Source organism: Anopheles darlingi, chromosome 2 (assembly GCF_943734745.1).
Source record: "Anopheles darlingi chromosome 2, idAnoDarlMG_H_01, whole genome shotgun sequence".
Lineage (NCBI taxonomy): Eukaryota > Metazoa > Arthropoda > Insecta > Diptera > Culicidae > Anopheles > Anopheles darlingi.
The window spans coordinates 5,000,789-5,027,500 of record NC_064874.1 but is presented as its reverse complement, the minus strand read 5'-3'; the positions used below and the strand labels follow the sequence as shown (position 1 = coordinate 5,027,500).

Below are 26,712 nucleotides of genomic sequence, written 5' to 3'. Positions count from 1 at the left end.
TTTTATAAATCAATTCTAAAATGGCGTCTCCGCCGCCTGACGACACTGCCCGCACAGATGTGGACACCGACTCGAACGATCGCACAGATGGCCCTGGAAAATAGCTCGCTTCCGATTATCCGCCTGGGATCGCGGGATCACTGTTTGCGGGCTCGCTTGGCCAACAATTACGGCACCCGCCGTGGGCACTCTTCTCTCACTCGATTTTGCACTCGAAGGTCACGACAGCCTTTTTCCCCCGTGGATTTTACAGCACTTAATTCATATTTTCCGCGCTCAGATCTTCACACACGCACGCACCACAGGATTCACCGCACACTCGTCATCGCGGGAGCAGGATTTCTTTGCTTTTTAGGCAACACGGTCGGATTTTCACTTAGTGGCCCGGGCCTCACGAAGCGTAAACTCAGCGTAAAAGCAAAGTGCCTAAAGCGATGGTTACACGAAGCGCGCGATGGATTTTCACGTCGCGGAACGAGAATTGCGCGTTCGTGTAACCGTCGCTTGATTGTTTACGGTGGTAAATGTTTACGTAACCGGGTTGCATTCTTTAAGCTGGATTGAACTGAAACCGGATTACTTGGGGGAGTCTTTCAAAATAGCGGTTGAAGCAATTTTCTAAAACTGCTATTTTCAGCATTAACAATTTCCAAAAATCCGTAACAAGAATACTGCCATTGGTTTCCAGTAAGTTTGCATCCATTTTGTGGTGCAAATTACTACGACCCCTTGTCCACACTATAAAATACTGGCGAAAAATGTACCGTGACCCTTTAAACATTTAGGGGTCACATTGCACACCTGTTGTGAATAGGGAGAATTACCCCCACCGAAGGAAACTAAGCGTGGCTTCCGCTTTCGCGACGCACTGTACTATGTGATCTTATCTTCTCCATTTCTACTGCGCGAGCCGCCTTTCCTGATAACATATCTGGCTGCTGCCAGTTCAAAGCTGGCTCTTCAATTGCCTATAATATATCATCGATAGCACGTTGAGGTGCAATCAGAGACAGTTTCACTCGACACTTTATTACTGGAACGGGGAATCTTTGATTGATTGTTCCTGAATAGTTTAGATTTACCTGCCTGCATTCGACATGTTTCGTGGGCAGGAGCGTGATGCATCACAGATGGGCGGTCCAGGTTCTGCCCGCTCGGAAGTACGATACGATGCGACGGTTATCCCCGAATTTGATAAACGTGAGTTGATCGGCCTGCGATTAGTGGAGTCAATTACTAACCAATTAATGACGTCGCTCCTGCAGGACCAGCCTTTATCCACGTGCTGCTACTGAACAAAACCATTCGCCTATTCGTCGTGCTTGGCGTTGGCAGTGTCATCATTCCGGTGTTTGCGTATCTCTTTTTTTTCTCCAAGGAAATTGGCCATGGCAGCAAGCGTGACATCATTGGTACCTGTGGTCACCCAACGCTGTATCACGTTCCGTGCGGTAGGAACAACCTTAGTGAGACCGAGTGCCATCAGCTGGGCTGTTGCTATACCACGCTGGCAACCTGTTATCACTCGCTACCATCGGAGCATCAGCTCATCATTGGTGACGATTGGATCCCCGGAACACCTGCAATTCTAAGCCCCTTGCGGAGCGGCACTCCATATGTGGAAGCTGCACTTCCGGAGGTACGCTTCGACGTGATCATTCCTGAGGACGGTTCCGGACGTATGAGCTTTCTGCTTTCGAAAGCGAATAACATCAGCTCCGCCAGAAACCAAATTCCTACAAAAGTTATGGAAACACGGGATCTGGCAGTGCACGTCTATAGTCCAACGTTCTTCATCGAGGTAAAGCGCAAAATCGACGAGGAAGTAATCTTTTCAACGGCACGTGGTCCACTAATTGTGACGGAAAATTTCATCGAATGGACCCTGCATCTTGGTGCGGACATACTATTTGGTCTCGGTAGTGCTTACCTAGAGCCGGGTAGGAAGCATCTGCTACTAAACAACCTAAATACTTCCGCCACACCGATAGTGATGGGATACAGTACGTTAACTGCCAGAGAGTCTGCCTTTTTGTGGCAAATTAATGTAGCCGCATTCGATTTTTTTCTTTTTCAGATGCAAAGTTAAAGTTGTTTAATGGAGTTATATTCAACACGCCCGGACTGACGGAGGTGGAGATTCTTGGATCGCGTCTTATCATCATTCGTGCTCAGTTTGATAAAAACTTTGAGGTTCAGTTTATGGCTGGCCCAACGCCAGCCATGCTCCATCAGCAGTCGAAAGCCATCCTGCAAAACCAATACACACCGCCCTACTGGACGTACGGAGTGCACGTCTGTGATCAATCCGCGAAGCGCAACCTTACCATCGTCCGGCACGATCTTGAGGTTCTTCTGAACGAAACAATCATGTTCGATTCGCACTGCCTGCACAACGATCAGTTCTGGATTTCCGATAGTATGACGCTGGATAAGGAGTTCGACTTCTTAAGGCAGCTATTGCGTGGGGCTGAGAAAAAGTTTCTACCCTCGCTAGTGCTTGCGATAAGCTACGGTGGCAATCCAACGTTTATCGATGCCCGGGACCATGGTATTCTGTTTAGGAATCCCTCGAACCTGCTAGCCTACCAGGGACGACTACGCAATCGCACCGTTGTGTATGTGGATTGGCGAACCAGTCAAACGTCCAACCTATCCACTTGGTTCGACTCACAATGGCAGAAGATCGCGAATCTGGCGGCCGATGGTTACACCCTCGAAGAAGTCAATCCTCGTGACGATCGCACCAGTTCCTTGCCTGGTCCAGGAAAACTGATTTATCAACCGGAGCGTTTGAATGACACGTTAGAGGAACTTCTTCCCTGGAACACCCTACTATCCGATAGTTCCGAGTTGGTGCTCTCGCGGCACAACCTTCTTGGGGTTGCTATGCTCGATCTTATTCAGAAAAAGATCGATCCAACCATACCACTCATATCCGGAGCAGCAGGAATGCATAGCCGAGTAGCGACGCTACCGTCGAATGTGTCCGCTACCTGGATTGCGCTTCGTAGTGAAGTGGATCGAATCATTGGCCTTTCGGTGGCCGGCATAAGTTTCACGGGCACACCCATCTGCGGCAATGCTCCTGTGGGTCCGGCGAACGTATCGGAGGAACTGTGCATCCGATGGTATCAGTTTGGATCGTTGTTGCCGCTCTTTCGTGTATCGGCCGATCGGACTCCGAATCGTTTCAGCCGCTATGGACGCCGATTGATGCATGCCGCACTGCGACGACGCTATGAGCTTTTAGAAATGCTCAACACACTGATACTTGAAGATGCGGCCATCATTCGGCCCATGTTTTACCACTACGAAGAGTCGGCCAACTTTACGACGGAACTGTGGGAACAGTTTATGTTCGGTGAGGCTGTCCTCGTGGCACCAGTGCTCCTGCCACAGATGACACAGATTGCAATCTATTTTCCGGACACATTCTACGAGCTCTGGAGTGGGCAACAGATGCCCGCCAACGATGTACTGCAGTACGCGGTGGTAGAGTCCGATCTGCCAATGTTTCTGCGGCCCGGATTCATCATCCCCCTTCGTGAGGTAGTGGAAGAGGAAATTATCTTGGAGGGGGGATCCGTGGTGCCGATGTCCGTGGAGAGGTCACGCCTCAAACCACTGTTGTTAATTGGAGCCTTCACGTGCAATGCTCGCCGTTGGAAATGTTCTACTACCGGTCACGTCCTTTTGTTGGCCGGCTTTCAGCTTCACTTTGGCGTCGACCTGGACGAGCGCATCGTGGTCAATGTGCGTGCCAACGTGAGCACACCTGAGCTCGCTCAGCAAGCGGCCTGTTCGGAGCAGGCTTCACTCAATGCAACCATCGTCCGTGTTCAACTTTACGGACACCCCAACACCACCCAACCTCTCGAGTACGCTGTGGGCTATGATTACTGCCAGGAACCGGCAAAGCAGGTGGAATTCGCCAATCTGCACCGTAAAGGCCCGGTCGATGCTTACGGAAATTTTTTAGCCAAGTAAGATTCAGGCGCAACGCGCACGGTACACGGCGAAAGTGAACAGCGGAATTTGCCCACCATCGAGGCATTCCCCGGGATTGTCCCGACACAGGAACCGGGCAGACCTTAGTTAGACCTTCTCTCATCTTCAGACGCACCAGACTGGCCCTCACATTTTATGGTAATTGGATATTTTAGTATGCAGCCGTCGTTATGAAGAGTTTCCTTTCGTCTCTCTTCTCGATGCCTTGCCCTTTTCCTGCCAGTTTGCTTGTCACTTGATGTTTGTTTAATTCTTTTTTCCATCTCTTGATGGGTGCGTTTTGGGGCCGAAAGGAATCGAGACGATGTGGGCCATATCCCATTCGGGTAGTGGTGGTAACGGTAGACAAAGTTCATCATCAAGCATGTCTCTGGCAGCACGTGTGGGTTCGGAATGATAAAAAAAAGGACGAGAAAAACTCCCCATCAAAAAAATTAATAAAGTGTGCTCTTTTCATATCACTCGGTCGCGGTGTGTCTCGGTTTATTCAAGATATGCAGTTTCTGGGGCGGCCATTTTGCTGCCGCCATTCACTTAGACACTTTGCTCGTTCGTTTCCGCGAATGATCTGCAGTGCATTCATGCTGCTTGCAGCAGGTCTACGCAAGGTCGTTAAATTCAATTAACTGCTTTAACTCAGCGATCGTGAGGGGTTATGATGAGAGGATATGAGTATTATTTTCGCTTCTTCAGTCTGTGCTCCATCCTCTCCCACCGTCCAGATGACATAACCGATCTCGAGTAGGATGAAAGGTCCGGTTAGATGATGTGAGTGGTCGGATTCATAATTTTCTCGCCATTAATCCTTAAACCTTGACCCTCATCATCCACCAGCGCCCAATGGGTAAGCACATTTCTAAGCTCATAATGTATCCGGTTCAAACTCCGTCTCCGAATGGAGCTGGAAAACCATCAGCCCAGCGAGCAGCATGCTGTGTGAAGGTGCAAGTGAATCGTTGGACCTCGTTCGACCGATCCATCGTTTGGGGGCTTACTAGCGACGGTTTTATTTCTCATTAAATTACCGCAAGAATAAAAGAGGTATCCTCCTCGCGGGTTATTTGCCTGCATCGAATCGGATCTTTCCCGGACAAGCAGCTACCGATATTGCGCTCCGGACGGGCCGTGCGGGTCGCGACCTCGTCGAGTGAGCCCTCGTTACGGTTGGGGTAGCTAATTTATGCGAAACCATTAACCCTTTTAGGGTTCATAAAAATGTTAAACATTAGTACGGCGCGAACCAGGAAGGCACAAACTAAGCGCGAACGCCAGTGCTGACCATCCGGAGTGGCAACAGTGCATATTTCGGCTCATCCGCTCGTACGGTTCCAAACGCGAGTGTCTAGCATTAGCGATGAGTACTAATTCGTCACGATCCCCTCTCCGGTTTTTAGCTAGGAGGACAGTATCTGCGCAGACTCACCTCAACGTCCTGAGTGTCCGACAGTTCGCGTATTGCTCGGATCCTTTCCCGAACCGGACCCGATTGCTGATACAAGCAACAAGTGGTCTAGACTCTAAGAGGGCACCGGTAATGTTCGGGAGGGTATGCTGGGTCTGTCTCGTCTCGTCTGATGACAAGTTCAAGTTCGCGCCACTAGACGACCCACAAAGGAGCGGGGGAACCCTTCTCGCATAGCAGTGAGTGATTGGGGATATCCACTTTAATGAAGAAGCACGGTAAATGTTGCTTACCATTTTAGGAGGGAGCATGTAGGCTGAGGAATGCTAGCCAAGTCAAAATAAGGATGGGCGGAACTTTACCTTCAACTTTCTGTTGAATCCTCTCGGCAAGAAGGTGATAATAGATGCGCGTTAGAAGCGCCCCTGGGCGTGAAATGAAACGAGAGAGATTTCCTGAGGCTTGAAAGGGAGGTCCTACTTTGATTAAGGTAAACAATCGAGGCTGGATTCCTAGGGCACACAACAATCTTGCGTTCCCGGGTGCCAGGAGCCACAACGTAGCCCACATAACGGTAGTGATGCTTCTTCTGTCAGTTTGTTTCCGTTTGTCTCGATGGTTACAGGACTGCGAGTAGCTCCATTTATACTCATCAAAAATGTAAAAAAGTAACAGACAAACAGTATCCCATTAGCTTCCAGTGCGGTGAATTCCAAACCACATCAGAGAACCGTAGAATGTGTGCCACAAAAACCTCCGAGTCCCAAAAAACGATGGTCTGGCTGTAGCAATTCGGGTAACAGCAACCACGGAAAGTCATAAAAAATCTAGATTTTACCGAAAACGTAACCGTATTTTTTTAAGCTCTCCTGCAAACACACACACACAAACTGCCAGAACATCTTTGCTGGCTAACCTTTTTCGCATGGTATATCGCTTGCGCTTACCGTGGAACTCTTCAATTAAATACCGCCAGGGATGGATTCGCACGTGGGACGCGTTGAATTGTCGGAACCTGCGGTAAACGAACCGCGTCGCTCACTCTTGCAGTCGGTTACCTTTGCCCTTTGGGGGGTGGGAGGTTTCGGGTGGGTGAGATTGAAATTTCAAACCATTGTTTCATCCGACCCTCATGGAGGCGCGTTGGAGGCGCGTAAAATGTGAAGTGAAGCGGTTACGCTGGATTCAACTTTGGCAAACTTCTCCGACCGTGCCTCCCAAAGGTGTTGGTGTCACTAATCCTCCGTTACCAGATGGACGTTTAGCGGCCAGCAACATCAGCAGCGGCTACGCAAGCTGCGTTTGATTGAATGCTGGCGCCGACATTTCCCTTTCCATCACAGTGGCAGCGCTTGCTGTGCCCGGAAATCGTTGATGCGGTAAAACGTTCCAGGAACGCTCGTTTCTACTCTCACTTGACAAGGACATTCCCGGTTGTCTATCAAGTTTTGCGCGGGCGGTTATCGAATATGAGGTTTTACGCATCCTTTAACCGGAAACCGGCACGGCGCGAAACAAATGGTACTGGAAAACAACAAGTTAATTTAGCATTCCCAGCCGTTATATCATAATTGGGATCGTAATGTAATCGTGAAGGAATCGAGTTACAAGCTTTTTGTTTTCTTGCTTTTCTGCACCGCTACGCAGGCGGTCGTCGTCCTCATATGTTATTTGTTTTATGGCAATCGAATTCGAAGAATCGTTTCTAGTAGGAGCAGGAGAGGTGTTCAAGTAATCCATAGTAGCCGATTGCTTGTCATTACAGTATTAAATACTAAGTAGCCGTTGTATCCTGAAAATTTCTGGATCCTTGTCTGTGGTCTGACAATCAGGATCAATAGCATTTCTACTATTCTATTACTACTAAGATGATACACACCGTGTGTGAAATTATATGTGATACACTTATTTCATTCTCACCAGAACGGCTAGCCTGCAAAAATAAAAAATAAAAGACACCCTCCGTTGAACTTGTTTTGTTTCAACGATCTTCAAAAAGTAAAACCGCACCGCACACACCGGTGTACTTGTCGTCCTGGCACATAAATCGAACTTGTTCGTCTTCGCTGCTAGTGCTGCGAGCAAAAATGTTTCAACATTACAGTTCTGAAAACGTTTTAAGTGTTTCGCATTATCACTGGAGTGGAAGCTGCATTCTTCCTCCCACTCGACAACAATTGACCGTTTCCTGCGTTCTGGTACGAGTGCTATCATGATGGTTTCCATTATCTGCGCACCTTGTGTTAGGTGTTCCGAAATACATTCTCCGCAATCCAGCAAACATTGTTGGGACAAAAATTTATGTTTACTTTTACACAATTACTAACATTAGCTACCTCGAAACCAGAAACCAAACCGGAAACCAGAAAACATGAAAAAGACAAAGTTGAATCCTTCACCTCGGTCAAGCAAATATGTATGCTTTTCCGGTGAAAGTTGAAGGTGTTGAACGGTGCACAAAGGTTCCGAAAAGTGTTCTCCATGGTAACTAAAAGAACCACAACCCGAGTGGATGGTCAAGGCATCCTTGGAAAACAGAGCGTTCGTATTTCCTGCTTGATTACTACTAGAGTTACTGAAAATGGTTGCTATAGATATCGTCATATTATTTACAATCTGCGACACTTTCATCATCAGCCACGTGATCAGATATTTGAAGTGTGTCACCGCCATGCATAATCTACCCAGATTACCGCTCCTGTGAAATGTGCCGCTATCCTAATTAGTTCACGCGCTTATGCTCACGCCATGGACAACCTTTCGTTCACCCGCTCGGAATACATTGTAGAATGCCAAATAAAAGTAGAGCGCCACGTTTGAAATCAAACAACGTTGATTAAATTTTTCTCATCAGCATAAAATTTAAATGAATTTCAATTTTCGATGTAGTAGATTTGAGATTGAATAGAACCGTTGCGGTAGCCGATGTTACGGATTCAGTACAACCGATGTGACCTAAATACATGTACCTACCGCGCTGCTCGGGTGTTTCACCTATTGGACCAACATAATTGGGACATACGTCCCCCAAGGGGACATACCAGCACAAAAGTGGAGATGAACGTGAACATTTTGCGTCGAATAAATAACTCTGCCGGCGTTTTACGTTAATAACCGTTGGGAAGGCCAACCACCACCGGGCCAACATAGAATCTCCGTACAAACATGACGATCCTCCTACATGAGTTTGCAGTCATCAATGGCTGGGAGCTTTATGGATTAAAGGTCTTTCTCTTGTTCATGTGCCCAACGTCCGTCAGTCAAGCTCTACGGCACACCATGCGTCTCCATGGCCTTGATCGGTGGCTTCATTACAGGTTGGTGGTTACACCTGCTATCTTGTTCAGCCAGACAGGCAACCAGAATACCGAGTATAAGCGTAAACAATCGTTGCAGACATGTCGTGGCCAGAAATAAACTCCCAACATTCCTGTCCACTACACCATCAACATCTCCGCCACCGTGGGTCAACCGGGGCCAACGGAGAAAAAGTTTTCTGTCATGTCGAGGACGACCATACCCACATCGATTTCCCCAGGGAAATCGAGAATGAATATTAGTAGCAATCCGTGCCTCATGCTTGACGTTGTAAAGTGCTCACATATGCTAAACGGCACAGTAGCTCTCAACAAGGATGAGATAAGTGCACTCTCCAGATTTTGCCGGAACCGTCACGATAGCAAACGTGTACTAGTCGAACGACACGACTCGTACCATGTACGGTGCCTGTGGTGACGATAAACGGTCTTGAGTGGTGCTTCAATCACGTATCCTGCTTATTCTAGCCCAATATCATGCCGTACACATTGATGAAGCAGATGAAGCCGACCATCATCCTCATCCTCGTCTATACCTTCTGGTACTTACTGTTACGACCCATCCTCATCCTATGGCTTTTGCTGTCGGTAAGGCCAAACGCTTGCTCTCATTCCACAGCACGTAAGTATGAAGAATAATGTGCTTCCCCTTCAAAACTCAGAAGCGGTGTTGTGGCTGCATAATCATTGCCCCTGGTAAGAATGCAAATCGGTCAGCTGTACAATTTTCCGGCAAATCCTTCCATCGTAAGGGAACATGAGCTGTATAGTAGGTAGGTCGCTCAATCAGTTAATAGTCCTGCCGTTGTGGTTCCGGATATCGAAAATTTGGTTCAAATTACCTCAAGGAGTAGAGGCAAACAATAGCAGGAACATATCATGCGGCTAGCCCATATGGTAGATGCGCGAGATCGAGTTATGTATACGAATATATTAGTGTGCTTTCAGGTATATTGCATAAGAAAATGCGAAAACTGACACACGGTGCGGTGCGCGCTAAACCACATCCGTGCATAATTCCCTTGAGCGCTGAATAAAAGCTATGGAACGAGTCTTAGCTCATCACATTTTTAGAAGGGAAAGCTTGTGCTTGCAATCTCCAGTATCGAGATATTTATCTCGACTCGATACTGGTCTATCAGAGCAGTAGAGCGTATTTTTTATTCATCGGACCGATGAGCACAAAAAACCGCAACATAAATTGACTGGGAGAGCGCAAATATTTAAATGCCTTTTACACTGCCATAAAACAATAAGCTGTTCAATGGTGTATGATCATGTGGTCATTTTGTACCCAACATTGATGCACCACAAGGCAACCTCACTCTACAGTAACAAGTTTTATGTGGTTTAGCAAGCATTGCATAGGTTTCAGCGCGGGCTGTTCTCGTAACATGGCTTAATAGCAATATGGGAAAATGGTTACGTGGCTTTCTGGAAAATTTTGGAATTTTGTTAAATTTACCACACATTGACTTTACTGCTTCAATTAACTCCACATTATCCTTTAAGTGGCTACAGATTTCCACCCCGTTCAGAATTCCAACCAGTGCACGTGCATCCTCTTTTGGTAGTGGCTTTTGGGCTACTAGTAATTGCCTTCGTGTTTGCGGCTATGATTGCCGGTCGGGCACGATGTAACCACCCATCGCCCATTAGCCGTGGCCACACGGGGCGAAAACCCTAGCGCAAACGAAAAAATTAATGCCAAAACGGTTTCGCTTAACCCTTACACGCTGTCAAACTTTTATACGTCCGCGGACTTTTCCGCTGAACCCTTGACGCTATCGAACGCTTTATTTACGAAAATGTAGGTTCTTTTCGTATTGTTTTTGCATTTTTAATATAAATATAACAGCAACAGCAACAAAATCGTTAAAAACTGCAAAATTTATTCGGAAATCAACTTCAGCGGCCAAAACACAGATGAAAACAATACGTTTGACATTTCGGCATAAATTTTCGGGTTTTTACCCCTGCCACACGAAGCGAAAACATTTTGGCATTAATGTGCAAATTTGCGCGCAAATTTTCGCCCCGTGTGGCCACGGCTATTGAAAAACATCGCCTGCTAGGGTGAGAATGATGGTGACATTAAACATACTGGTGCTGTCACCATAGGACACCCTTAGTGGTTCAATTTAACGCTCAATTAGTACGATACTCAACTAATTAAGTATATCCCATGGAACTAGAACGTCAAGGAAACCGGCTAAAAAGAGGAGGGTGAATGAGATTGAGTAGCCGTGGCCACACGGAGCGAAAATTTGCGCGCAAATTTACAAATTAATGCCAAATGGTTTACGCTTCGATATGTTTACGTGGCCGGGTTGAGGAAATTAAAATCGTTTTGTGGAAGAAAAGGATTGAACACACTAGCAATGATCACTATCTATCAATGTAAACCACAAATAGAACATATTGCGAGCTCTTCCGTTTGCAAACAGCTTTTACTCTAGGTTTTACGCTCCACGGACCTATAATCGTTTGACAGCATGTAAACGGCAAGCGTAAATGTTTTGGCATTAATTTTTTCGTTTGCGCTAGAGTTTTCGCCCCGTGTGGCCACGGCTAGTGTCCTATGAACTTTCAAGCTGCGGCTTGTGGAATAAATACGATCTTGTTCTATGTAAGGAGTTGTTTTGTCACGTTCCGCTGTGTATGTTACTTTGTGAATTTGTATGATGTGTAACGCTACTGGCGTTTAGTCGCGACCGATTACGCCGCGCCAGTCCGAAACGTTGCCGAAGCAAAGTGTGCGATGCTGCAGAGGAGCTGGAAGAGACTCTTGTCGCTGATTCCGCTGGTCGCTGATCGCTGGTCCGGACGAAAAGGCCTGTCAAATGCTGACTCGGTGTCTCACAAGGGTTATCACGGGTGGGGCCCAGAGCAAGATCGAGTAGCTGAGGCTTTCGGATGAGCTGTAGCGGTCTCAAGACAAACGCGGATGGTTTCGTGTTGAGTACATACTTCCAACTCCCATTTATTAAGGTCTATCTTAGCCTATTTATACTCTAAAGTTCTAAGTGGAGAAGCCACCCCTCTCACCCCCTTCGCTCCCGAGTCTCAACTGCTGACTCCGCAAACCAAACAGACACCGATGTTTAGTCGCTGCTTCCGGGACCGACCGAGCCGCTTCGCTGATGCTTTGGTTTGGCTCTGTTTGTATGACTTTCATACAAACAGCTGGACCGCAAGTTCCGCACTCCAGAATGAGGTCATTGCTGCGACCTCGTTATCATTGTGACATCGTCGTCAGGGCGCATTGGGTGGCGACGTGTTGCGCATGTTGTCTTCCTGTCATGTCACATCGTCGTCGCGTCGCATCGGTCATCGGCTGCGCAGGTAGCTCCGGTGTCGTGTTGTGCTGCGATGGTGAACTGGCCAATTCTCCAAAGGCTATGCGGTTGCATACTTCTAGGCATACGAAGAAGCGTCAAGACTCGAGAACGCGAGGCGGGGCGCTTCAGATGTGTGAGCTGCGGAAGTTTCTCTTGCAGATTGCGATGGTAAATAAGTACTTGCTTCACAGAAGTTCACCATTTTCTCGTCTTTAAACAACAACTTGTACCATGCGATTGAAGCAGAGGAGAATGACCTTCTTTCTACGGACTACAGGCAAAATATAACCGCAACAACCGAAACCGTGAACTTAGAGGAATCACTCACGCGATGGAAAACTCCTACGCAGAATGTCCGTAGGATCAATGGTATTGTGGCATGGGGCTAAGCCATAGGAGTTACAAGCGCTCTGAATACCATTAACTTTTGACCCTTCAGTACGTCGATGGAAGCCGTTTTTTCTTGGACATTCCACCTCCTACTATTGAAATGCGAAAAAAGAACGTTTGAAGAGCGTTGTTTGTATAACTGACAACGGGTCGGGCGTTGTCGGTGTTCGCTTTAAATATTAAACATGCAACAGTTCGGATCTAGCACGATTTTCGTTTTATTTGCCAGTTTTTTTGTCTGCGTGCCGTTGTGGCTTTTTGTTTCTCCTGAACCTACGATTCTTTTTCAATCAATTCAATGCAATGATTGATTTTACACATTCATACTGGCTTAGTCATCATCAGGCTATTAAAGGTCTCATTCCACTGTGTAAAAGGATTCTCGAGTATGACAGAGTTATGAACGTTAACTTTCAATAACGGCTAATTTGCGTAGAAAAAATCGATTGTATTGCCATGGGGATGACAGAAAAATTCTTTTAAAAAATTATCTTTCCGTGCTCTGGCATTTAACTTAATAAAAAAATTATACAAGACACTAAAGCAACAGATTCCTACCGCCGAAAATCAAACATTCCAGGTAACCAGAAACACATGATTCGGCCACTGGTTCTATGAATCTATTCTCATGGTGATGTAACGAATTACGAGAAATATTTTCGGCCGTACGTAACAACAATCGTGCAGTTTCCCAGAAATCTCTACAATATTTGACCACGCAGTTTTACAACGATCGGTATAGGACAAGACATTAGAAAGATGATACAGAAGGATGGGGGTGCTGCACATTCATTGAACAACCTTTTTATGCTTCGTTTTGACCGACCGACCAGAGATCAAACCAAACAGTTGTAGCCTTGATAATATACAGCACAAAACAATATATTTGTGTATGTGCTTCTAAACCGCAACAAGGTGGTGTAGAGCCACGTGCTGGCAAACATTAAGATGTGCATGCCCGGCTCGTGATGAAGCATATTAAAGGAGGAGCAAGAGATTTCAAGAGGCTCTAGCCTCTAGCAAATATTTGCAGCGCCTAATTAAATGAAGCTACCGGCAATACGCAGCGTCTAGAATGGACGCATCTTCTCACGGGGATTTCGGTGGTTTTTAGTACGTTTGGTAAGAGAAAACGATGCTATAAGAAAAACCTGCGTCGAAGAATATCAAAGCGTGAGCGTTGTGTTAACGAAGTATTTTATTATTAACATTTGTATAACGTGTTTGGTTTTCGTTTCGATTTCGATAATGACGCTTGATAGCTTAGCTAAAGGGTTAGAGAGGAAAAGAGGATCAAGAACGGCAGTGCCAGCCGCCAACGATGGCCGTACGAAGGACGACTTGAGCATTATCAACTGAAGTTGAGTGCGCAGACAAGCTTGGGATGCTGCGATAGCTGTATTAAAATTATTTACAATCAGTAAATACAATTGTTTGCTTGAGTGCCAGTGCAGTGTAGTGATTGTTACGCTGCCGAAAGCGAACGGCTGAGCACGGGGTACTAGCGCCTAGGCTGATGATCTTTAATGGTGGCACAGGCATCAAATATTAGTCCAGCGATACGTAGTTCCTTCGAGGTTCCCTTCGCATTGACCGCCAGTGTCGAGAGAGCGTTGAAGGCTTTCTCCGTTAGTTTAGTTATCTTTTCAATAAACATCTCAGCGCCAGCCGCAGTCTGCAATGTTTCCTCCTCCAGTCCGGCGAACCGCAAAGGAGGTCCGTAGTTACCGTTGCTAACCTGCGAGTTATCAAAAAGGCGATGTTCATTGACGTTCTTTGACAAAAAAGGAGAACTATGGAGTATGCTATGAAACGGGCATTGGCTAATCTTTAATCCGCTACCGGCACCCCAGATTGGCTCAACGGTTTAAATAGTAAAGCTGACCGACACTTACTAGTGTATCGAGATAATCGGTAAGGAGCGGTCCGACGGCAGCAATCTGACCCCACGTGCTGGGGTTCGCTTTGGTGTACAGGGCTAACCGGCGACCGGCAATGGTGAGCAAAAGGTTTGCGAAGGTTTGATCCGGAATTACGTTCTCCAACAGCTCGTGTGCGTACGTATCCCAGCCATGAGCATATAACTCGATTATCTAAAAATCAGTAACCACCATTTCGTTTAGATAAATTCCCATTTACTAGCTCCTTAGGGATTGCTTACCTGATGTTTCCGGATGTCACCAAACTCTAGTTCCCATGCACTGGCCAGTCGCTCGACTTTCTCCATCCAATCGTTGTGATCCGTGTAGTAGACCAACTGCATCTCCTCGTGTATCAAATCCATCGTTGCGGTAACGGTACGGCAGAGGAATTCGAGACGGGTCTTTCTGAGCAGTTGATCCGCCTTGGGCAGTGCACTGTTCGCGGTCAGCTGTCGATTGATTTCGGCGAAAAATGCTTGATTGGCCATACCATCGAACAGCTGCTGGATCGGTTTGCTGGCGTAACGCACATTGAAAGAGGTAAGCATCAACAGTACCAGCGTGAGCTCCTGGTGTAACCTTAGCAGCGACATATTGGCGGAGTTTTGCTGTACCGCCAGCACCGTTAGAGGGACCGGTCCCTCCTGTAGCAGCTCTTCAAAACGTGGCTCCAGTTTATCATGATCGATACTGCCGGCAAAGTGTTCGAAAAACTCCAGACAACACTCCAGAAACTGTGCCACGAGCGCATCACTGATACCGATATCTTGCAGGCACAGCTTCTCCTTCGGTAACCGGCCTACCTTGTTAACGAGCTTTTTTGTCGCTTCGAGCGGGATCTTCAGGTGCGCATTCCACACCATGCAACACAGACCGTGCTTGATGGAGTACTGCAGACGCGGTATCGCATGCAGGCACGCAAGACCCGCCTTCAAGCAGGCTATGTTGGCCATGTTCCGGCTCCACGCTCCAATGTACTCCCAGGCAAGCTGTGCCAGCAATTGACCCGAATCGAGACTAAATGGAAAGTGCAACCGTAGAATGTTTAAATTGTAAAGCACCGGATCGAGCTGCTCCTTCGATTCTTCGCCATCTTCCCGTTCATCCGGACCGTACTCGGACGTTTGCAGAAGGTTTGCCTTGATCAACGCCAACTGACGGTTCCGTTCGCGTCGATCGTTTCTCGTTAGTAACACCTTTTCGGGAGAAACTTTCGTATCGCTCACGCTCTGTGTTGGCTTTGGATCCGTTTCGGTTGCTTCCGGTGGGACCTCTATTACTAGCATATCCGGTTCGATACCGGTCGAAGCGATCCACTTCGCGGCAAGCTCACCAATAATGCCTTTTCCTCCCGTCAATATCTCCTTCAAGCTAACGGCTGGTTTATGGTACTTCAGCGTAGGCCACCGCGGATGCAGACAGCGTACACCTTCGGCCAAAATTGTTCCCAGAATTGCAACATCCTCGAGCTTGTCGATTAGCAGTGTCCACTGGCAGGCTTCCTGCGTTACCTCCTCGAACCGTTCGGTCACCTCTTCCTCGACGCTCCGTCGACGATGTTCGTGCCGCAGCGCTTCATTGCGGCACATCAGGGCTGCGAGCAGACCTCGCAAGGCACACGGCGATTCGAGCAGGTACTCTCGAACCGATTGCCACCACAGGCAGATGGTATTGTTATCAAAGATTATCTTATCACGTGCCAACAGGCAGATTTGATGTAGCACTGCATTGAACCGATCGAGATCGTCCATCAGCGCTGCCATATCCTGATACGCGAAGGGAAGCCGTAACCAATAGGCCAGGAAAATCCGCAATAAATCTTCCGGCATCAATCCACTTGCCTCTGCTGCCGCCAGGAATCCATTCAGTCGTGGAATTCGCGCGTCGCTCTCTAGGTACAGCGCTTCGAAGATGATCTTTCCTAGTCCAGCATATGCACTAGCGCCATGTTCTTCGCGTAGCAGAATAAGCTCGTCGTTGATCACGTTGAACGACGATAGGTACTCCATAAAACTCGTATTACGCGCACCGGAACCAACATTTTCCTCAAACTTAACGCCCTTTGGGCCTCCTGTACTACTGCCTCCAACGCCCAAATTGCCCGCTGTGTTACTCGTGCTTTGAACATTCTCTTTCGCGGTGTTATTCATCCGGAGTAGCTCGATCAATTGTTCTATTACGGTTAGCTCTTGTTCGGATAGCTGTCCTTCACGGCTGTACTCGATCTGTGTTTCGTCTTGCTCTGCCTGCTCTTCCTCCATCGTAGGCATATCACCGTGCAGATACAGATAGAACATGACTAGCCGTTGATAATTCTCACACATAATCCGTAAAGGGCTTTTACTAAGCAATACACACTCGGAGCGAGTTTCGATCTCTTCCTCGTGCTCCATTTCAGCCGTTGCCATTGTGCCAGTAGTTGTGCTAGCTGCCGACGAGGCCGTAGGTCCCTCTAGTGATGCCTCAGCGAAAATTTCCACTGCAACAGCGAACAACCGTGGCCTTATACGTCGTTGTTTGGCCAACATCTCGACACACTGCAACCGGATCTCGTCAGTCTCAAAGCAACGACACATATCGCTCAACTCATCCAACTCTTCCGCTTCGCTACCATCCCCTGATTTGATGCAAACTTTTAAGCGTTTCAGCAGATGTAAATCCTTTGCCATTTTGGACTTGGAATCGCTCAGCGCACAGTGAAACGGTATTACGATCTCTTTCAAGCTATTGTCAGACGGATCGAGAAAGGTACAACCGTGGCCGGAATATTTGATTTTGCTTGCACCACTCGTCACACCCATCTGGCTGTGGGTGTTGTACATCAGCTGTCCATTTTTAGCCGCACTAAAGGCGGCCACCTTAGGCCCACCGGATCGCAGGGACCACACTTCGAGCACGGAACGGCGGGGAGCATAGATGATGAGGAATAGCGCTCTTCGTCGGTCCACTTTACGCGAGGATCCCCCAGTTGCAGTCGAGGATTCTTTCGGAAGCTTCTCCGGTACCTCCACGAATCCACACTGGGCATCCCGATAGCCCTTCCAGATACGCAGAGCGATACCACGCTGGCAGTCGACCAGTATGATGCGTCCTAAGTTGTCAGCAACGGCCGCTAGCTGATAGTTTGGGGCAAGCCATACGGCGAAGGCGTTTCGCTGAAGATCGCATAACCCGAAGCGACAGATCAGTGGTTCGGAAGGAGGAAGTTGTGGTTCCGCAGCGGCTTGCTGCTGTGCTGATGACCCACCACCGCCACCAAGCCACGAGCTGTACAGAGACGTATTGTGCTTTAGTTTATGTGAATCGATTATATCATCAATCAATCATTCTACTCACGGTAAGGCAGATTTGATTTTGCTGGCCACGGCTCGTGCAACGTCAGCCAGTAGCGGTTGCGTGAAGCCTTCCTTCGCATAGTGGAACCCGACGTACGGTTTAGTGCCTGTAGCAACGATAAGCGAGTTCTGTGGTGCCGCGTGGCGATACTTGGCGAAGAATCCACCCTCCAGACTGGCCGTTAGTAGGTGATCGAATGTGCAGCTTTTTTGCGGTCCCACAACGACCGCATCCACGATCGTCATGCCCTTCTCGTAGCTCCACTTGCGACAGGCAATCGTTTCCTGGGCTTCGTTTACCTTGGGACTGCCCGCACCGTAGCGATTGATCTGTTGCCGTAAGCTACGTAGCAGTGGAAATACCTGCGATCCCTGCAAAATCACGGTACACGAGGGGTACATCACGTACAGCTCCTCATTGATATGCTTTCCACTCTGGGCTTTGAGCGCCTGTATCGGTTCCTGGTGGAATATTTGCGAGTGGACGAGTGTACCGGTTTCTCCGTAAAACAGCACCAAGCCACTGTCCAGACCGACGATGATGTAACTGAAATCCACCATCGTTTGCGAGCTCTGACCCTGGCCAACGATCGGCGTGCATAGAATGCTCGTTATGTTGCAGCTAGCATCATCGATCGCTCCCCTCCAGGCCGTCCTGTAAACGTTCAGCTGTCGCTGGCGGTCCCAGCGGGAGGTCAGCACCAACAGTATCGATCCATGTCCGAGTGCCAACGTATCTCCGGCTGGCGAGAGTGAGTAGCTTACCGAGTTCAACCAATTTTCATCTGGAGAGTGCATGAAATGAGAGGAAAATTGTGAGTATGAATTGCGGAAAACATGAATTGCTGGCCAACAACCACACATACCTGAACTGAGTCCAAACTGTTCCTGTACCTCAGGCAGGTTTTCGATGACGGAAAGCACCTTCACTTCGCAGGACATGTTGGTCCTGGTGGTTTCAACACCCTTTTTCAATTCCTAACACCGTCTAGCTACGATACACACGATTGTTTGGTGGTTAAATGTTAAGATCATTTGACGAAATTAAAATCTAATTCGAGCCCGTCGAAGGTTTCCGCCAACAAAGCCACGAAGAACGAACAACAAAACGAAAACAGAAAACCAACAATGACGTTCGCAAATGTCAACTTCGAGCTTCAACGCCACCAGCCGTAGCGGAGTTTCTCCGCACTAATTCCAACGGTTGCTTCGGGGTTTCTTTCGTTTGATTTGCAACACGGCAGATATTTTGCTTCCAAATGATGACTGTATTGAAAATTAAACCCATTAAATGCCAGACGGAAACAACTGCTCGCCATACCTCAGTAGAAATCATCCTCTGCATCGCGGCCACCCTGACCGGCTGCCTGATTCTTGATCTGATCCTGGTTAAGGTACATCTCGGACACTTGTTGCGCGGTCGTTGCATCGGTTGCTCCCTTATCGTCGCGCACACGAATGAAACGCGGAAAGCGCAACGATATGCCCTTCTCTGGATCCACGATTCCGACGGCCGCCTGATGGATGGGGCTCAGTGAGAGATCGGCACACAGCACCTCCCAAACCTGCACGGCCTCGAACCAATCGTCCGGTTCCAGATTTGCCTCATAACGATAGTACGGTTTGGCACGGGGTATCACGTGCGCTCCAAGGAACTCCGTATGCCGCTGCAGATCTTCGTCGGAAAATCCGGTTCCAATCTTGCAAATCGTCTGATACTCCTCGTTATCAGCATCGTAGCAAGCTAGCAGGAATCCACCATAGGTTCCAGTTCGTTTGCCTTTACCGCGATATCCTCCGATGACGACCAAATCGAGTGAATCACCCACACCGGTCAGATAGTCCTTCTTCAGCTTCAGCCAGTTACGCGATCGTTTCGCGATTTCATACGTTGCATCACGCTTTAGCGTTTTCACCATCAATCCTTCGCAATTTCCACGAACCGCTTCATCAAGGAAGCGCTGTAGCTCATCCAGATCCCCCGTATCCAGTCTCGTCGCATACTTCCACTGGCCTTCGATCTCGCGGAAGTGTGTGTATAACAGCTCGCGCCGCTCGCTGAACGGACGCTCGACGAGTGGCTGTCCATTCAGGTAGAGAAGATCGAACATGAACACACACACCTGCACCTTAATATCCGCTTCATTCGCGTCCTTGCGCTTCCGGGTGCTCAGCACCTGGAACGGAAGAATCTGCCGTTTCTCGACATCCCAGGCAACCGCCTCGCAGTCCAGTATCGCACTCTCGACCGTATCCTTGCGCGTAAACTCGAGCCGACCGATCACATCGGGGTACTTGCTCGTGTTGTTCTCTTGATTGCGGCTGAAAATATACACCGACCCATCCGATAGCAGATGAATCTGTGCTCGCTCTCCGTCGTACTTCCACTCGCAGGTAAACTCGAGGCCATCGAATCGCTGCAACACCTCCTGGACTCCCTTCGTCGGATGAGCCAACATTGGTTTGAGCGGTGTACCGGGTAGCATAGGGCAGCGCTCCAGCACCTCACCGACACCGTACTGCAGCAAGACGGGCACGATTTGATTGTAATTGGGACATTGACAGTACACCGTCTTTAGCGTAAGGGCGATCTCGTCCACTCGAGCTTTAACCTTCGCTTCGGGCTCCTTAGCAAGAGCATCTATAATGGGTGACTCTCCACCTGCCATCTCCGGCGGTGTTAAAGCACATGCTTGTGCCAATGCCTGCAGCAGCGATTGCTCGGCTAGCCCAATCCGTAGCTTACCCGCCAGCGAGCGAATGATAAAGCGGGACTCGGAGTGCCGACAGGCAACAAACATCGCCTGGATTTTGTCCATCTTCTTCGTCATCGAGGCTGCACCAATCATCGAAGCAATTTCACGCAACTTCCCGAACACACTCGCGACAGTAAGCGGTGCCGGGCGGAACATCATCCGTTGGCTGCTCTTGGATTGCTCAGCCACCAGCCCCAGGTCACCGGTCGTTTGCGCGTCGGTCTTGATTTGGGCCAAGCTACGACCCGTGCTCTGCGCGATCGCTTTCATAAGCGAATGTTCCGCGATACCCAGCTCAACACCTTCGTAAGCCGGTGCAAGCTGGTTCAGGCTCAGATACACACTAGCCAGAAGATCGGATGGACTGAGCAGTATCACCGAACGGAAGTAATTGGCCAAAATCTCGATCATTCGCAGGCGCCCGCTTGTTTCTTCGATGGTTTGAAACGTTCTCGCCAACGCCAGGTACGGGACACTGCAATTAAAAGTTCATGCATTCTCTACAATTCGTTTTCTTGATATCATTCTAAGTAGATAGGATTCTTACCGATCTCCCTTTTTCCAGAAAGCATCCTTAATGGGATGATAGTTCTTTTTTCCCGGATCGTAATCGCTTCCATCGCCACTGCTACTGGCCTTCCCATTGGCCGTTGGTTCTTTCTTGGTGGAAGTGAAAAAGCTGTTGCCGCCACCGTTCACTCCTTTTGGTGAAGGTTTTTCCACTTTCACGCTGCTGCTTGCTAGTACCACAGGACTGCTGGGGGATTTTTTAGCCTCCTTCGACATTGCGGGCTTTTCCTCCTTCTTAACATTCTTCGAATTCTTTTTCGGAGGAGTAGAAGCAGGCTTTTTTGTCTCGGGGCTAACAAGGGTACAAACATCGATAAAATATCGTACATCGACCCATCGGGACAGCTTCAATTACCTTTTTTTGGGTGATTTCTTTTCCAATGTAGAAGCCTGCTTCTTGGATTCCGGAGAACTTCTGAAGGAAGGAAGGGAATAGATCCTGAAGTTTAGTACAGCAGATAATGCTGGCCTTAGGTCACGTTACTCACTTGTTCACCGGCGCTTCATCCTCACTTCCGCTAGAGGAAAGGACACGTTTCCGCTTGCCAGCGGTTACCTTCGATAATTTCAACGGCGACTGCGATGCTTCACTATCATCGCCGGCATTTTGCTGTTTCGCACTCACATCACTGCTGACCATGAATGGTCGTCGAGGAAAACGACAAGAGGAAACAACAGCACTTAGTACGCACGGATCGAAGCGAGCGGCAGCGCTATACAGATTGCTACCAGACACCGCCGTTCCACGGACCACGATTCGATGGGCTATAAAGCGCAACATGCCCACTGCTAGTGTTTTTGGTGCCGTAACAAGTTTACCTTTTAGTCGCCTGCTGGTCGTCTTTCTCTTCCGATTTTACCACCACCGCCGCCGTCGTCGTTGTCGGTGGAACGTTTTTCGCTACCGTTTGCTTCCCGAAAAACGACCTACACCACAGGAAAAGAGTGGAATTTTATCTAATTAAATTGAGCTGATCGTGGGAAACATTTTACTTACAGAATCGACTTTTGGGACATTCTTTTTCCAGGAAATTAAAATATTTTCGGGACAAAGCTCAAAACGTAAACACAAATTTTCGCGCCTTTTTGACGCTGTCAAATCGTTTTTGTTCTGGATGGGCTGAATCGCGCTATGTTTAGCCACTGCTTTATACACCTGATTTGAATTTAAAGAAGCCGTGGGTGTATTCGCAAACGAGTCCTGGTTTAAGAATTTTTATGCTTTAATTTTATATGAGATATTTTTAATAGAAACTATGTTGTAAAATGCTTTACACATTGTGTTAGATGTTTAAAAAGTTTAAAATATGCTCAGTATGATAATTTAACATTCTCCTTTTATAAATACGCCTGCCAATGATGTATTTTATGCTAAATTCAAGTCATTTTTCATCTATTCTTTTCCTCTGGAGTGAGATTGAGCGCTAATTCCTTCTTTTCTGACCGGCACATAACACCGAACCAAAAATCATGAATCGGATCCAGAATGTGCAAGTGCGGTTCTCCAGGTCGTGTAGCTTTCATTTCCGTCATTGAATTCTTATCGATCCTGTTCACTGATGATAGGTTCTTGACCAGCCTTCCTCCTATAAAATAAAAAATCTACCTTCGGTTGCTTGACCCAATTATGTGCGTCGCATAAGCTTCCAGAGAAACATGCAAAGCACCATAATCCTTCACTTCATATCCAGTATGGACTTCACCTCGCCATGAGAGCAATGAAACTGTTATTTCATTGACATGCAATGAGCGTAAGCATTCTTTGTCCTTTTGTAGTGTCAGCAGTACAATCCTTATTGCAATCGCGCATATATCTTGTAGTTTTATACGACGAATATTAAAATGGTAGCGGTGGCAGAATACATCAACATATTGTTTAGCTTTTGATGCACAATTCTCCCGCACTCTAGCAGTACTCCTGCGACTCAGTGCAGTGCAGTTCTAAAGGCCAAACAACATCCAATTGAAAATAAAACATCACACAGGAATGAGGATAATTAAAAAACTTTTTTGCAACGCTCGATATTAAATACCACAAACGCTATCGTTGCTTGTCATCGTAGCAAAACCGATGGGAAGTTTCCATTGATTCGTTTCTCGTGATCAGAATAGATGCAAACCTCGTCTTATTGGTTTGTTAGTCTATACAAACGTGAATTTAAATTGAAATGAATTTACAGGTCAAGTGTCCTCATTGCATTCGTTTTGCTAGCATCGTCCAGTGGAAGCTATCTTTTTTCAAAATCATGAAACTCTTCACCTTCTCTAAGCTTTTTACAAACGTGGATGGCAGAATGGCGATTTTGCTGAGATAATTTACACATTCCTTACAGCGACCACTCCGGTCTGGGTTAGACCAGTTTGGCTATGAGAAGATCACGGCTAGAGGCACAGCAAGTGTAGCAGGCAGTGTGATAATGGTGAAACTTGAGCCGCCACACTGCCAAGCCAAGCCACAGGAGAAATCAAACATGAACGTCAGCCATTTGAATTTAGCACCGTTCGGAGACTTTTCAGTCGCCATCACCAGCAACGCGATCTTTTCGCTTCTTTTCCAAAGATAGCTACTGGTGATGTTGTTGGTACCTTGTTTCAGCATTTCAAGCGCAATTTATGCGTTAAGATAAAGTGGATGGTTTGTTTCAGAAAGTAGGAGCCTTCGCAAGCCAAACGGATACAGACGGCCCCTTTGATCATTTATCGTCTTCATACTTGACGTGAAAAATTGCATTTCGCACAATCTCAAAAGCACAATAGAAGAAAAAGTTAAATTGCAATTTTAATGGTTGTTTATCATCTGCATCTGGAGGCTGGATTAACATTCTCTCTCCTAGATACAGTTACTCGTCATCGTTTCCATACCCTAGGCACGTTCGTCAAGTTGTTTGAATCCTTCGCCACACTTTGATAGCGCTACAAATATACAAAAGAGCACTGGCACCGGTTCTTACGAACCATTGATCGATGTCGAGAACTCCCACCAACGGCACGAAATGCGTTTGCAAACAAGTAATAGTTCCTGTAACTTTGACCGTGAAATGGTTCCCGTAATGCTTGGTCACGTTGGTTGAGCTGGTGTCCTAAAGGATCTAGCTACAACAGTCAATCGTCAGGTCAGTTCAGTGAAACACTCTGTCAACAGCGAAGGTTGTTCCGGCCTAACGTTTCACTTCGTGTGTCCGCTAAATAGACGCCATTGCAGATATGGTGCTGCTGCTACTTTCGCCGATGGTTCCAGTGAATCAAACAAATTGAGCACAGTTGGAAACTTCTCTCACAGACGGCACCATGCTGATGACTCGACGCAATCTGATTTTGGCTCGTCGATCGAACTTCCCCGAAGGCAATTGAAGGCACATACTTCAACTGGGCCGTTAGTCCGGCCCGGTTTAGCAAATATTGTCCCACAACAGGGAAAATCTGTTTTTCCCGGGCAGAAACATATGACAAAACAACTCTTCGTATGCAGACGTTGGAGCTACTAGAATCAGATAAGGATTCGCAAATAAAATGCCAATCGGTGGCTTAGTCAGAATAAGATTATAGATAAACGCTTGCAGAGAACTTCCGCTCTGTTTTAGCTATAGCTGTGTGGTTTGATAGCTATATTCTCTCTGAATATTGAATCTTTGTGGAGAATGATTGGAAATTCCTCTTTAACTTTACTTCCGGCATCAAGCGATTCCTCAAATTTAATCGATTAGGAAATGATACCTCGATAACAAAGAAAACCTTTAATACTATCGATTGCCGATTCCGTACGGCATAATATTTTCTTGGAGAATTAAGATTCCAAAACAAAACAAAGTAATCGTTCTTGCTTGTCTCGAATTCTATCATATGCAACAAAAACTAAATGTATCAATAAATTGTCGGTCCCGGATCTACGACAAAGATAGATTCGAGAATATCTAGGAACATAATGTTGGCGCATTCTTGGAACACAATGTTTATTCGCAGCAAGGAGCAATCCAGTGTCCAAGATGATATCGGAACCAAAGTGTAACGTATGCCGTCAGTTCCTTCGGTTTGCTTTGACCCATCTGAGAAATACTGAGAAGGAAAAGTGGAAGATGAAAAGATTCAGTAACAAATGCTTCAGTGCGGATCCATCGCGTGAAATGCGGAAATCGCAAAACAAGCTAACAATCGAATCTCGGAAATGAATTGCTCCTAGATTACCCTGCTTGTGGCAGACCATGACTTGTTCATCCAATCGGTCCTACCCACGTATATAAGGACTGTAGCTCCCGCAGCACTCCGGAAAGTCCAATGGATATGATTTTATGACGCAAATTTTAACACTTACCCAGATTCGCTTGCTTCGTACATAAACCTTATTTATTGCCGTAAATGCGGAGTTCGGTTGCGTGTTTGCAGGAGTACAAGAAAAAAGAATTACTTTCCAGCCCACAAACAAGAATCTATGAATGGTTTCAATCAGATCGGACCGGTAGACAGGAAGTTGTAATATACTTTTCCTCCCTTCAGTGATCCCCGTTGGCGACATCGGCCCTGGAACGTGCCACTTACATATTGATTGGAATCTTAATTCATCGATTTCCGACATTTTCGAATTTGCAGGGGATCACAGCTGGATGCAGAAGCCACCGCCCACCGATCCAATCATTTTGCCACCGCTTGTAAACGTTGGCAAGCTTATCTCGAACCACATTACTCAAAAAGATGTCCGAATGCTTGGCTTTTGGGTTTCGAGGGTGGATAAGTAAGATATGTCCCAATAGCCAACAATCGTATGAATCTGATTTGGCTGCCAATCGGTTTCCAAGCAGTGGAACGCCGTTGGACTACGATTGATGTTCAATGAAACGTATTCTCTCTGCAATGCGTCATATGGTATATGTTACAGTTTTGTATGTTCCTGTAATGACTGCTTCATTTATGAAAGATAAAAATGGTAAACTTAGAACAAAAACTTTGCTTAGTTGGAATGAACGAAAAGTGATACTGATAGTCGATTCACAATTACGAATTCTACTCCTAACAAAAACCTCAAATTTGATAAAAAATATTATTCCTATAAAAGTTTATCCTAATAATCTCTTTTCGAATAAATACAACTCGGCTCGTAATATATCAATATTAAAAAACACTCGCCATCTCAAGAAGCAACCATCAATGGAATCAGTTTATCCTGGACTCTAAAGCAGCTCCTTTTCATGACACAGCTGGACGAAAACGGATGCTTTCTATACTTTTATACTAGGTTAGTTTTCTTAAATCCATTTTTTTATCCTTCTCTCGTCCTCGGATCAAAAGTCTTCAGCCGTCAACAGTGTTGTACAGTGTGAAATCGTGTAGCATCAGGATAAAAGTGCAAAAGCTGAAAACATTGCATCGGACGTTTCCTTGTCTTGAAGGTAATCCAAACAATAACGAAAGATAAGTTGTTCTTTGAAGACCGTTGTTTCTCCGACACTGACGCATATTCGACTAAGGTGCCTTGCGATTGTAATACCAACAAAATGGTTGTCTATTAACATGGCGATTATCCTCATCCACCCTCATTGTTTGAAAGAAGGATTAAATTAAAGAACTCTTCATTTCTTTGCTCCAACGGATCTTGTGTAGGAAGCTTTTTTTTAAATGTAGGTGCTCACTACATCAATTACATAAAGAAATGTGTTATATCACACAGTTACAACAT

At 46.8% G+C, this 26,712-nt stretch overlaps 4 protein-coding genes across 6 annotated transcripts in view; 1 reads left to right on the top strand and 3 right to left on the bottom strand.

Annotated features, from left to right (window-relative positions):
* Positions 1-395, bottom strand: part of LOC125952123 (histone-lysine N-methyltransferase ash1) — a 16,077-nt gene extending 15,682 nt beyond the window's left edge. For both annotated transcript variants that reach the window (XM_049681404.1, XM_049681406.1), the window contains exon 1: positions 1-395. This exon is cut by the window's left edge and continues 503 nt beyond it. The gene's annotated coding sequence lies outside the window, so the exon portion shown is untranslated.
* Positions 396-1,004: 609 nt separating this feature from the next.
* On the top strand, positions 1,005-4,454 carry LOC125952133 (lysosomal alpha-glucosidase-like). The gene is made up of 3 exons (XM_049681426.1): positions 1,005-1,200; positions 1,266-2,003; positions 2,078-4,454. Exons 1-3 carry the CDS (start codon positions 1,098-1,100, stop codon positions 3,988-3,990), a joined length of 2,754 nt encoding a protein of 917 aa, XP_049537383.1. The 5' UTR covers positions 1,005-1,097; the 3' UTR covers positions 3,991-4,454.
* Positions 4,455-13,649: 9,195 nt separating this feature from the next.
* LOC125952130 (rab3 GTPase-activating protein regulatory subunit) lies at positions 13,650-18,797 on the bottom strand. Its single transcript, XM_049681420.1, has 5 exons — positions 18,585-18,797; positions 17,720-18,503; positions 14,623-17,650; positions 14,357-14,554; positions 13,650-14,199 (listed from the first exon to the last, which is right to left on the bottom strand). The coding sequence occupies exons 1-5, from the start codon at positions 18,658-18,660 to the stop codon at positions 13,963-13,965; spliced, it is 4,323 nt and encodes a 1,440-aa protein (XP_049537377.1). The 5' UTR covers positions 18,661-18,797; the 3' UTR covers positions 13,650-13,962.
* A 138-nt stretch (positions 18,798-18,935) lies between these two features.
* Positions 18,936-22,097, bottom strand: LOC125952134 (DNA ligase 1). 2 transcript variants are annotated; one of them, XM_049681428.1, is made up of 6 exons: positions 22,042-22,097; positions 21,864-21,971; positions 21,533-21,673; positions 21,400-21,459; positions 21,022-21,336; positions 18,936-20,949 (listed from the first exon to the last, which is right to left on the bottom strand). In XM_049681428.1, the coding sequence occupies exons 1-6, from the start codon at positions 22,059-22,061 to the stop codon at positions 19,041-19,043; spliced, it is 2,553 nt and encodes an 850-aa protein (XP_049537385.1). In that variant the 5' UTR covers positions 22,062-22,097; the 3' UTR covers positions 18,936-19,040. The 2 variants fall into 2 exon arrangements, with proteins under 2 accessions (XP_049537385.1, XP_049537384.1); XM_049681427.1 differs by having other exon boundaries at positions 21,533-21,971; positions 22,042-22,082.
* Between the last annotated feature and the right edge of the window lie 4,615 nt (positions 22,098-26,712).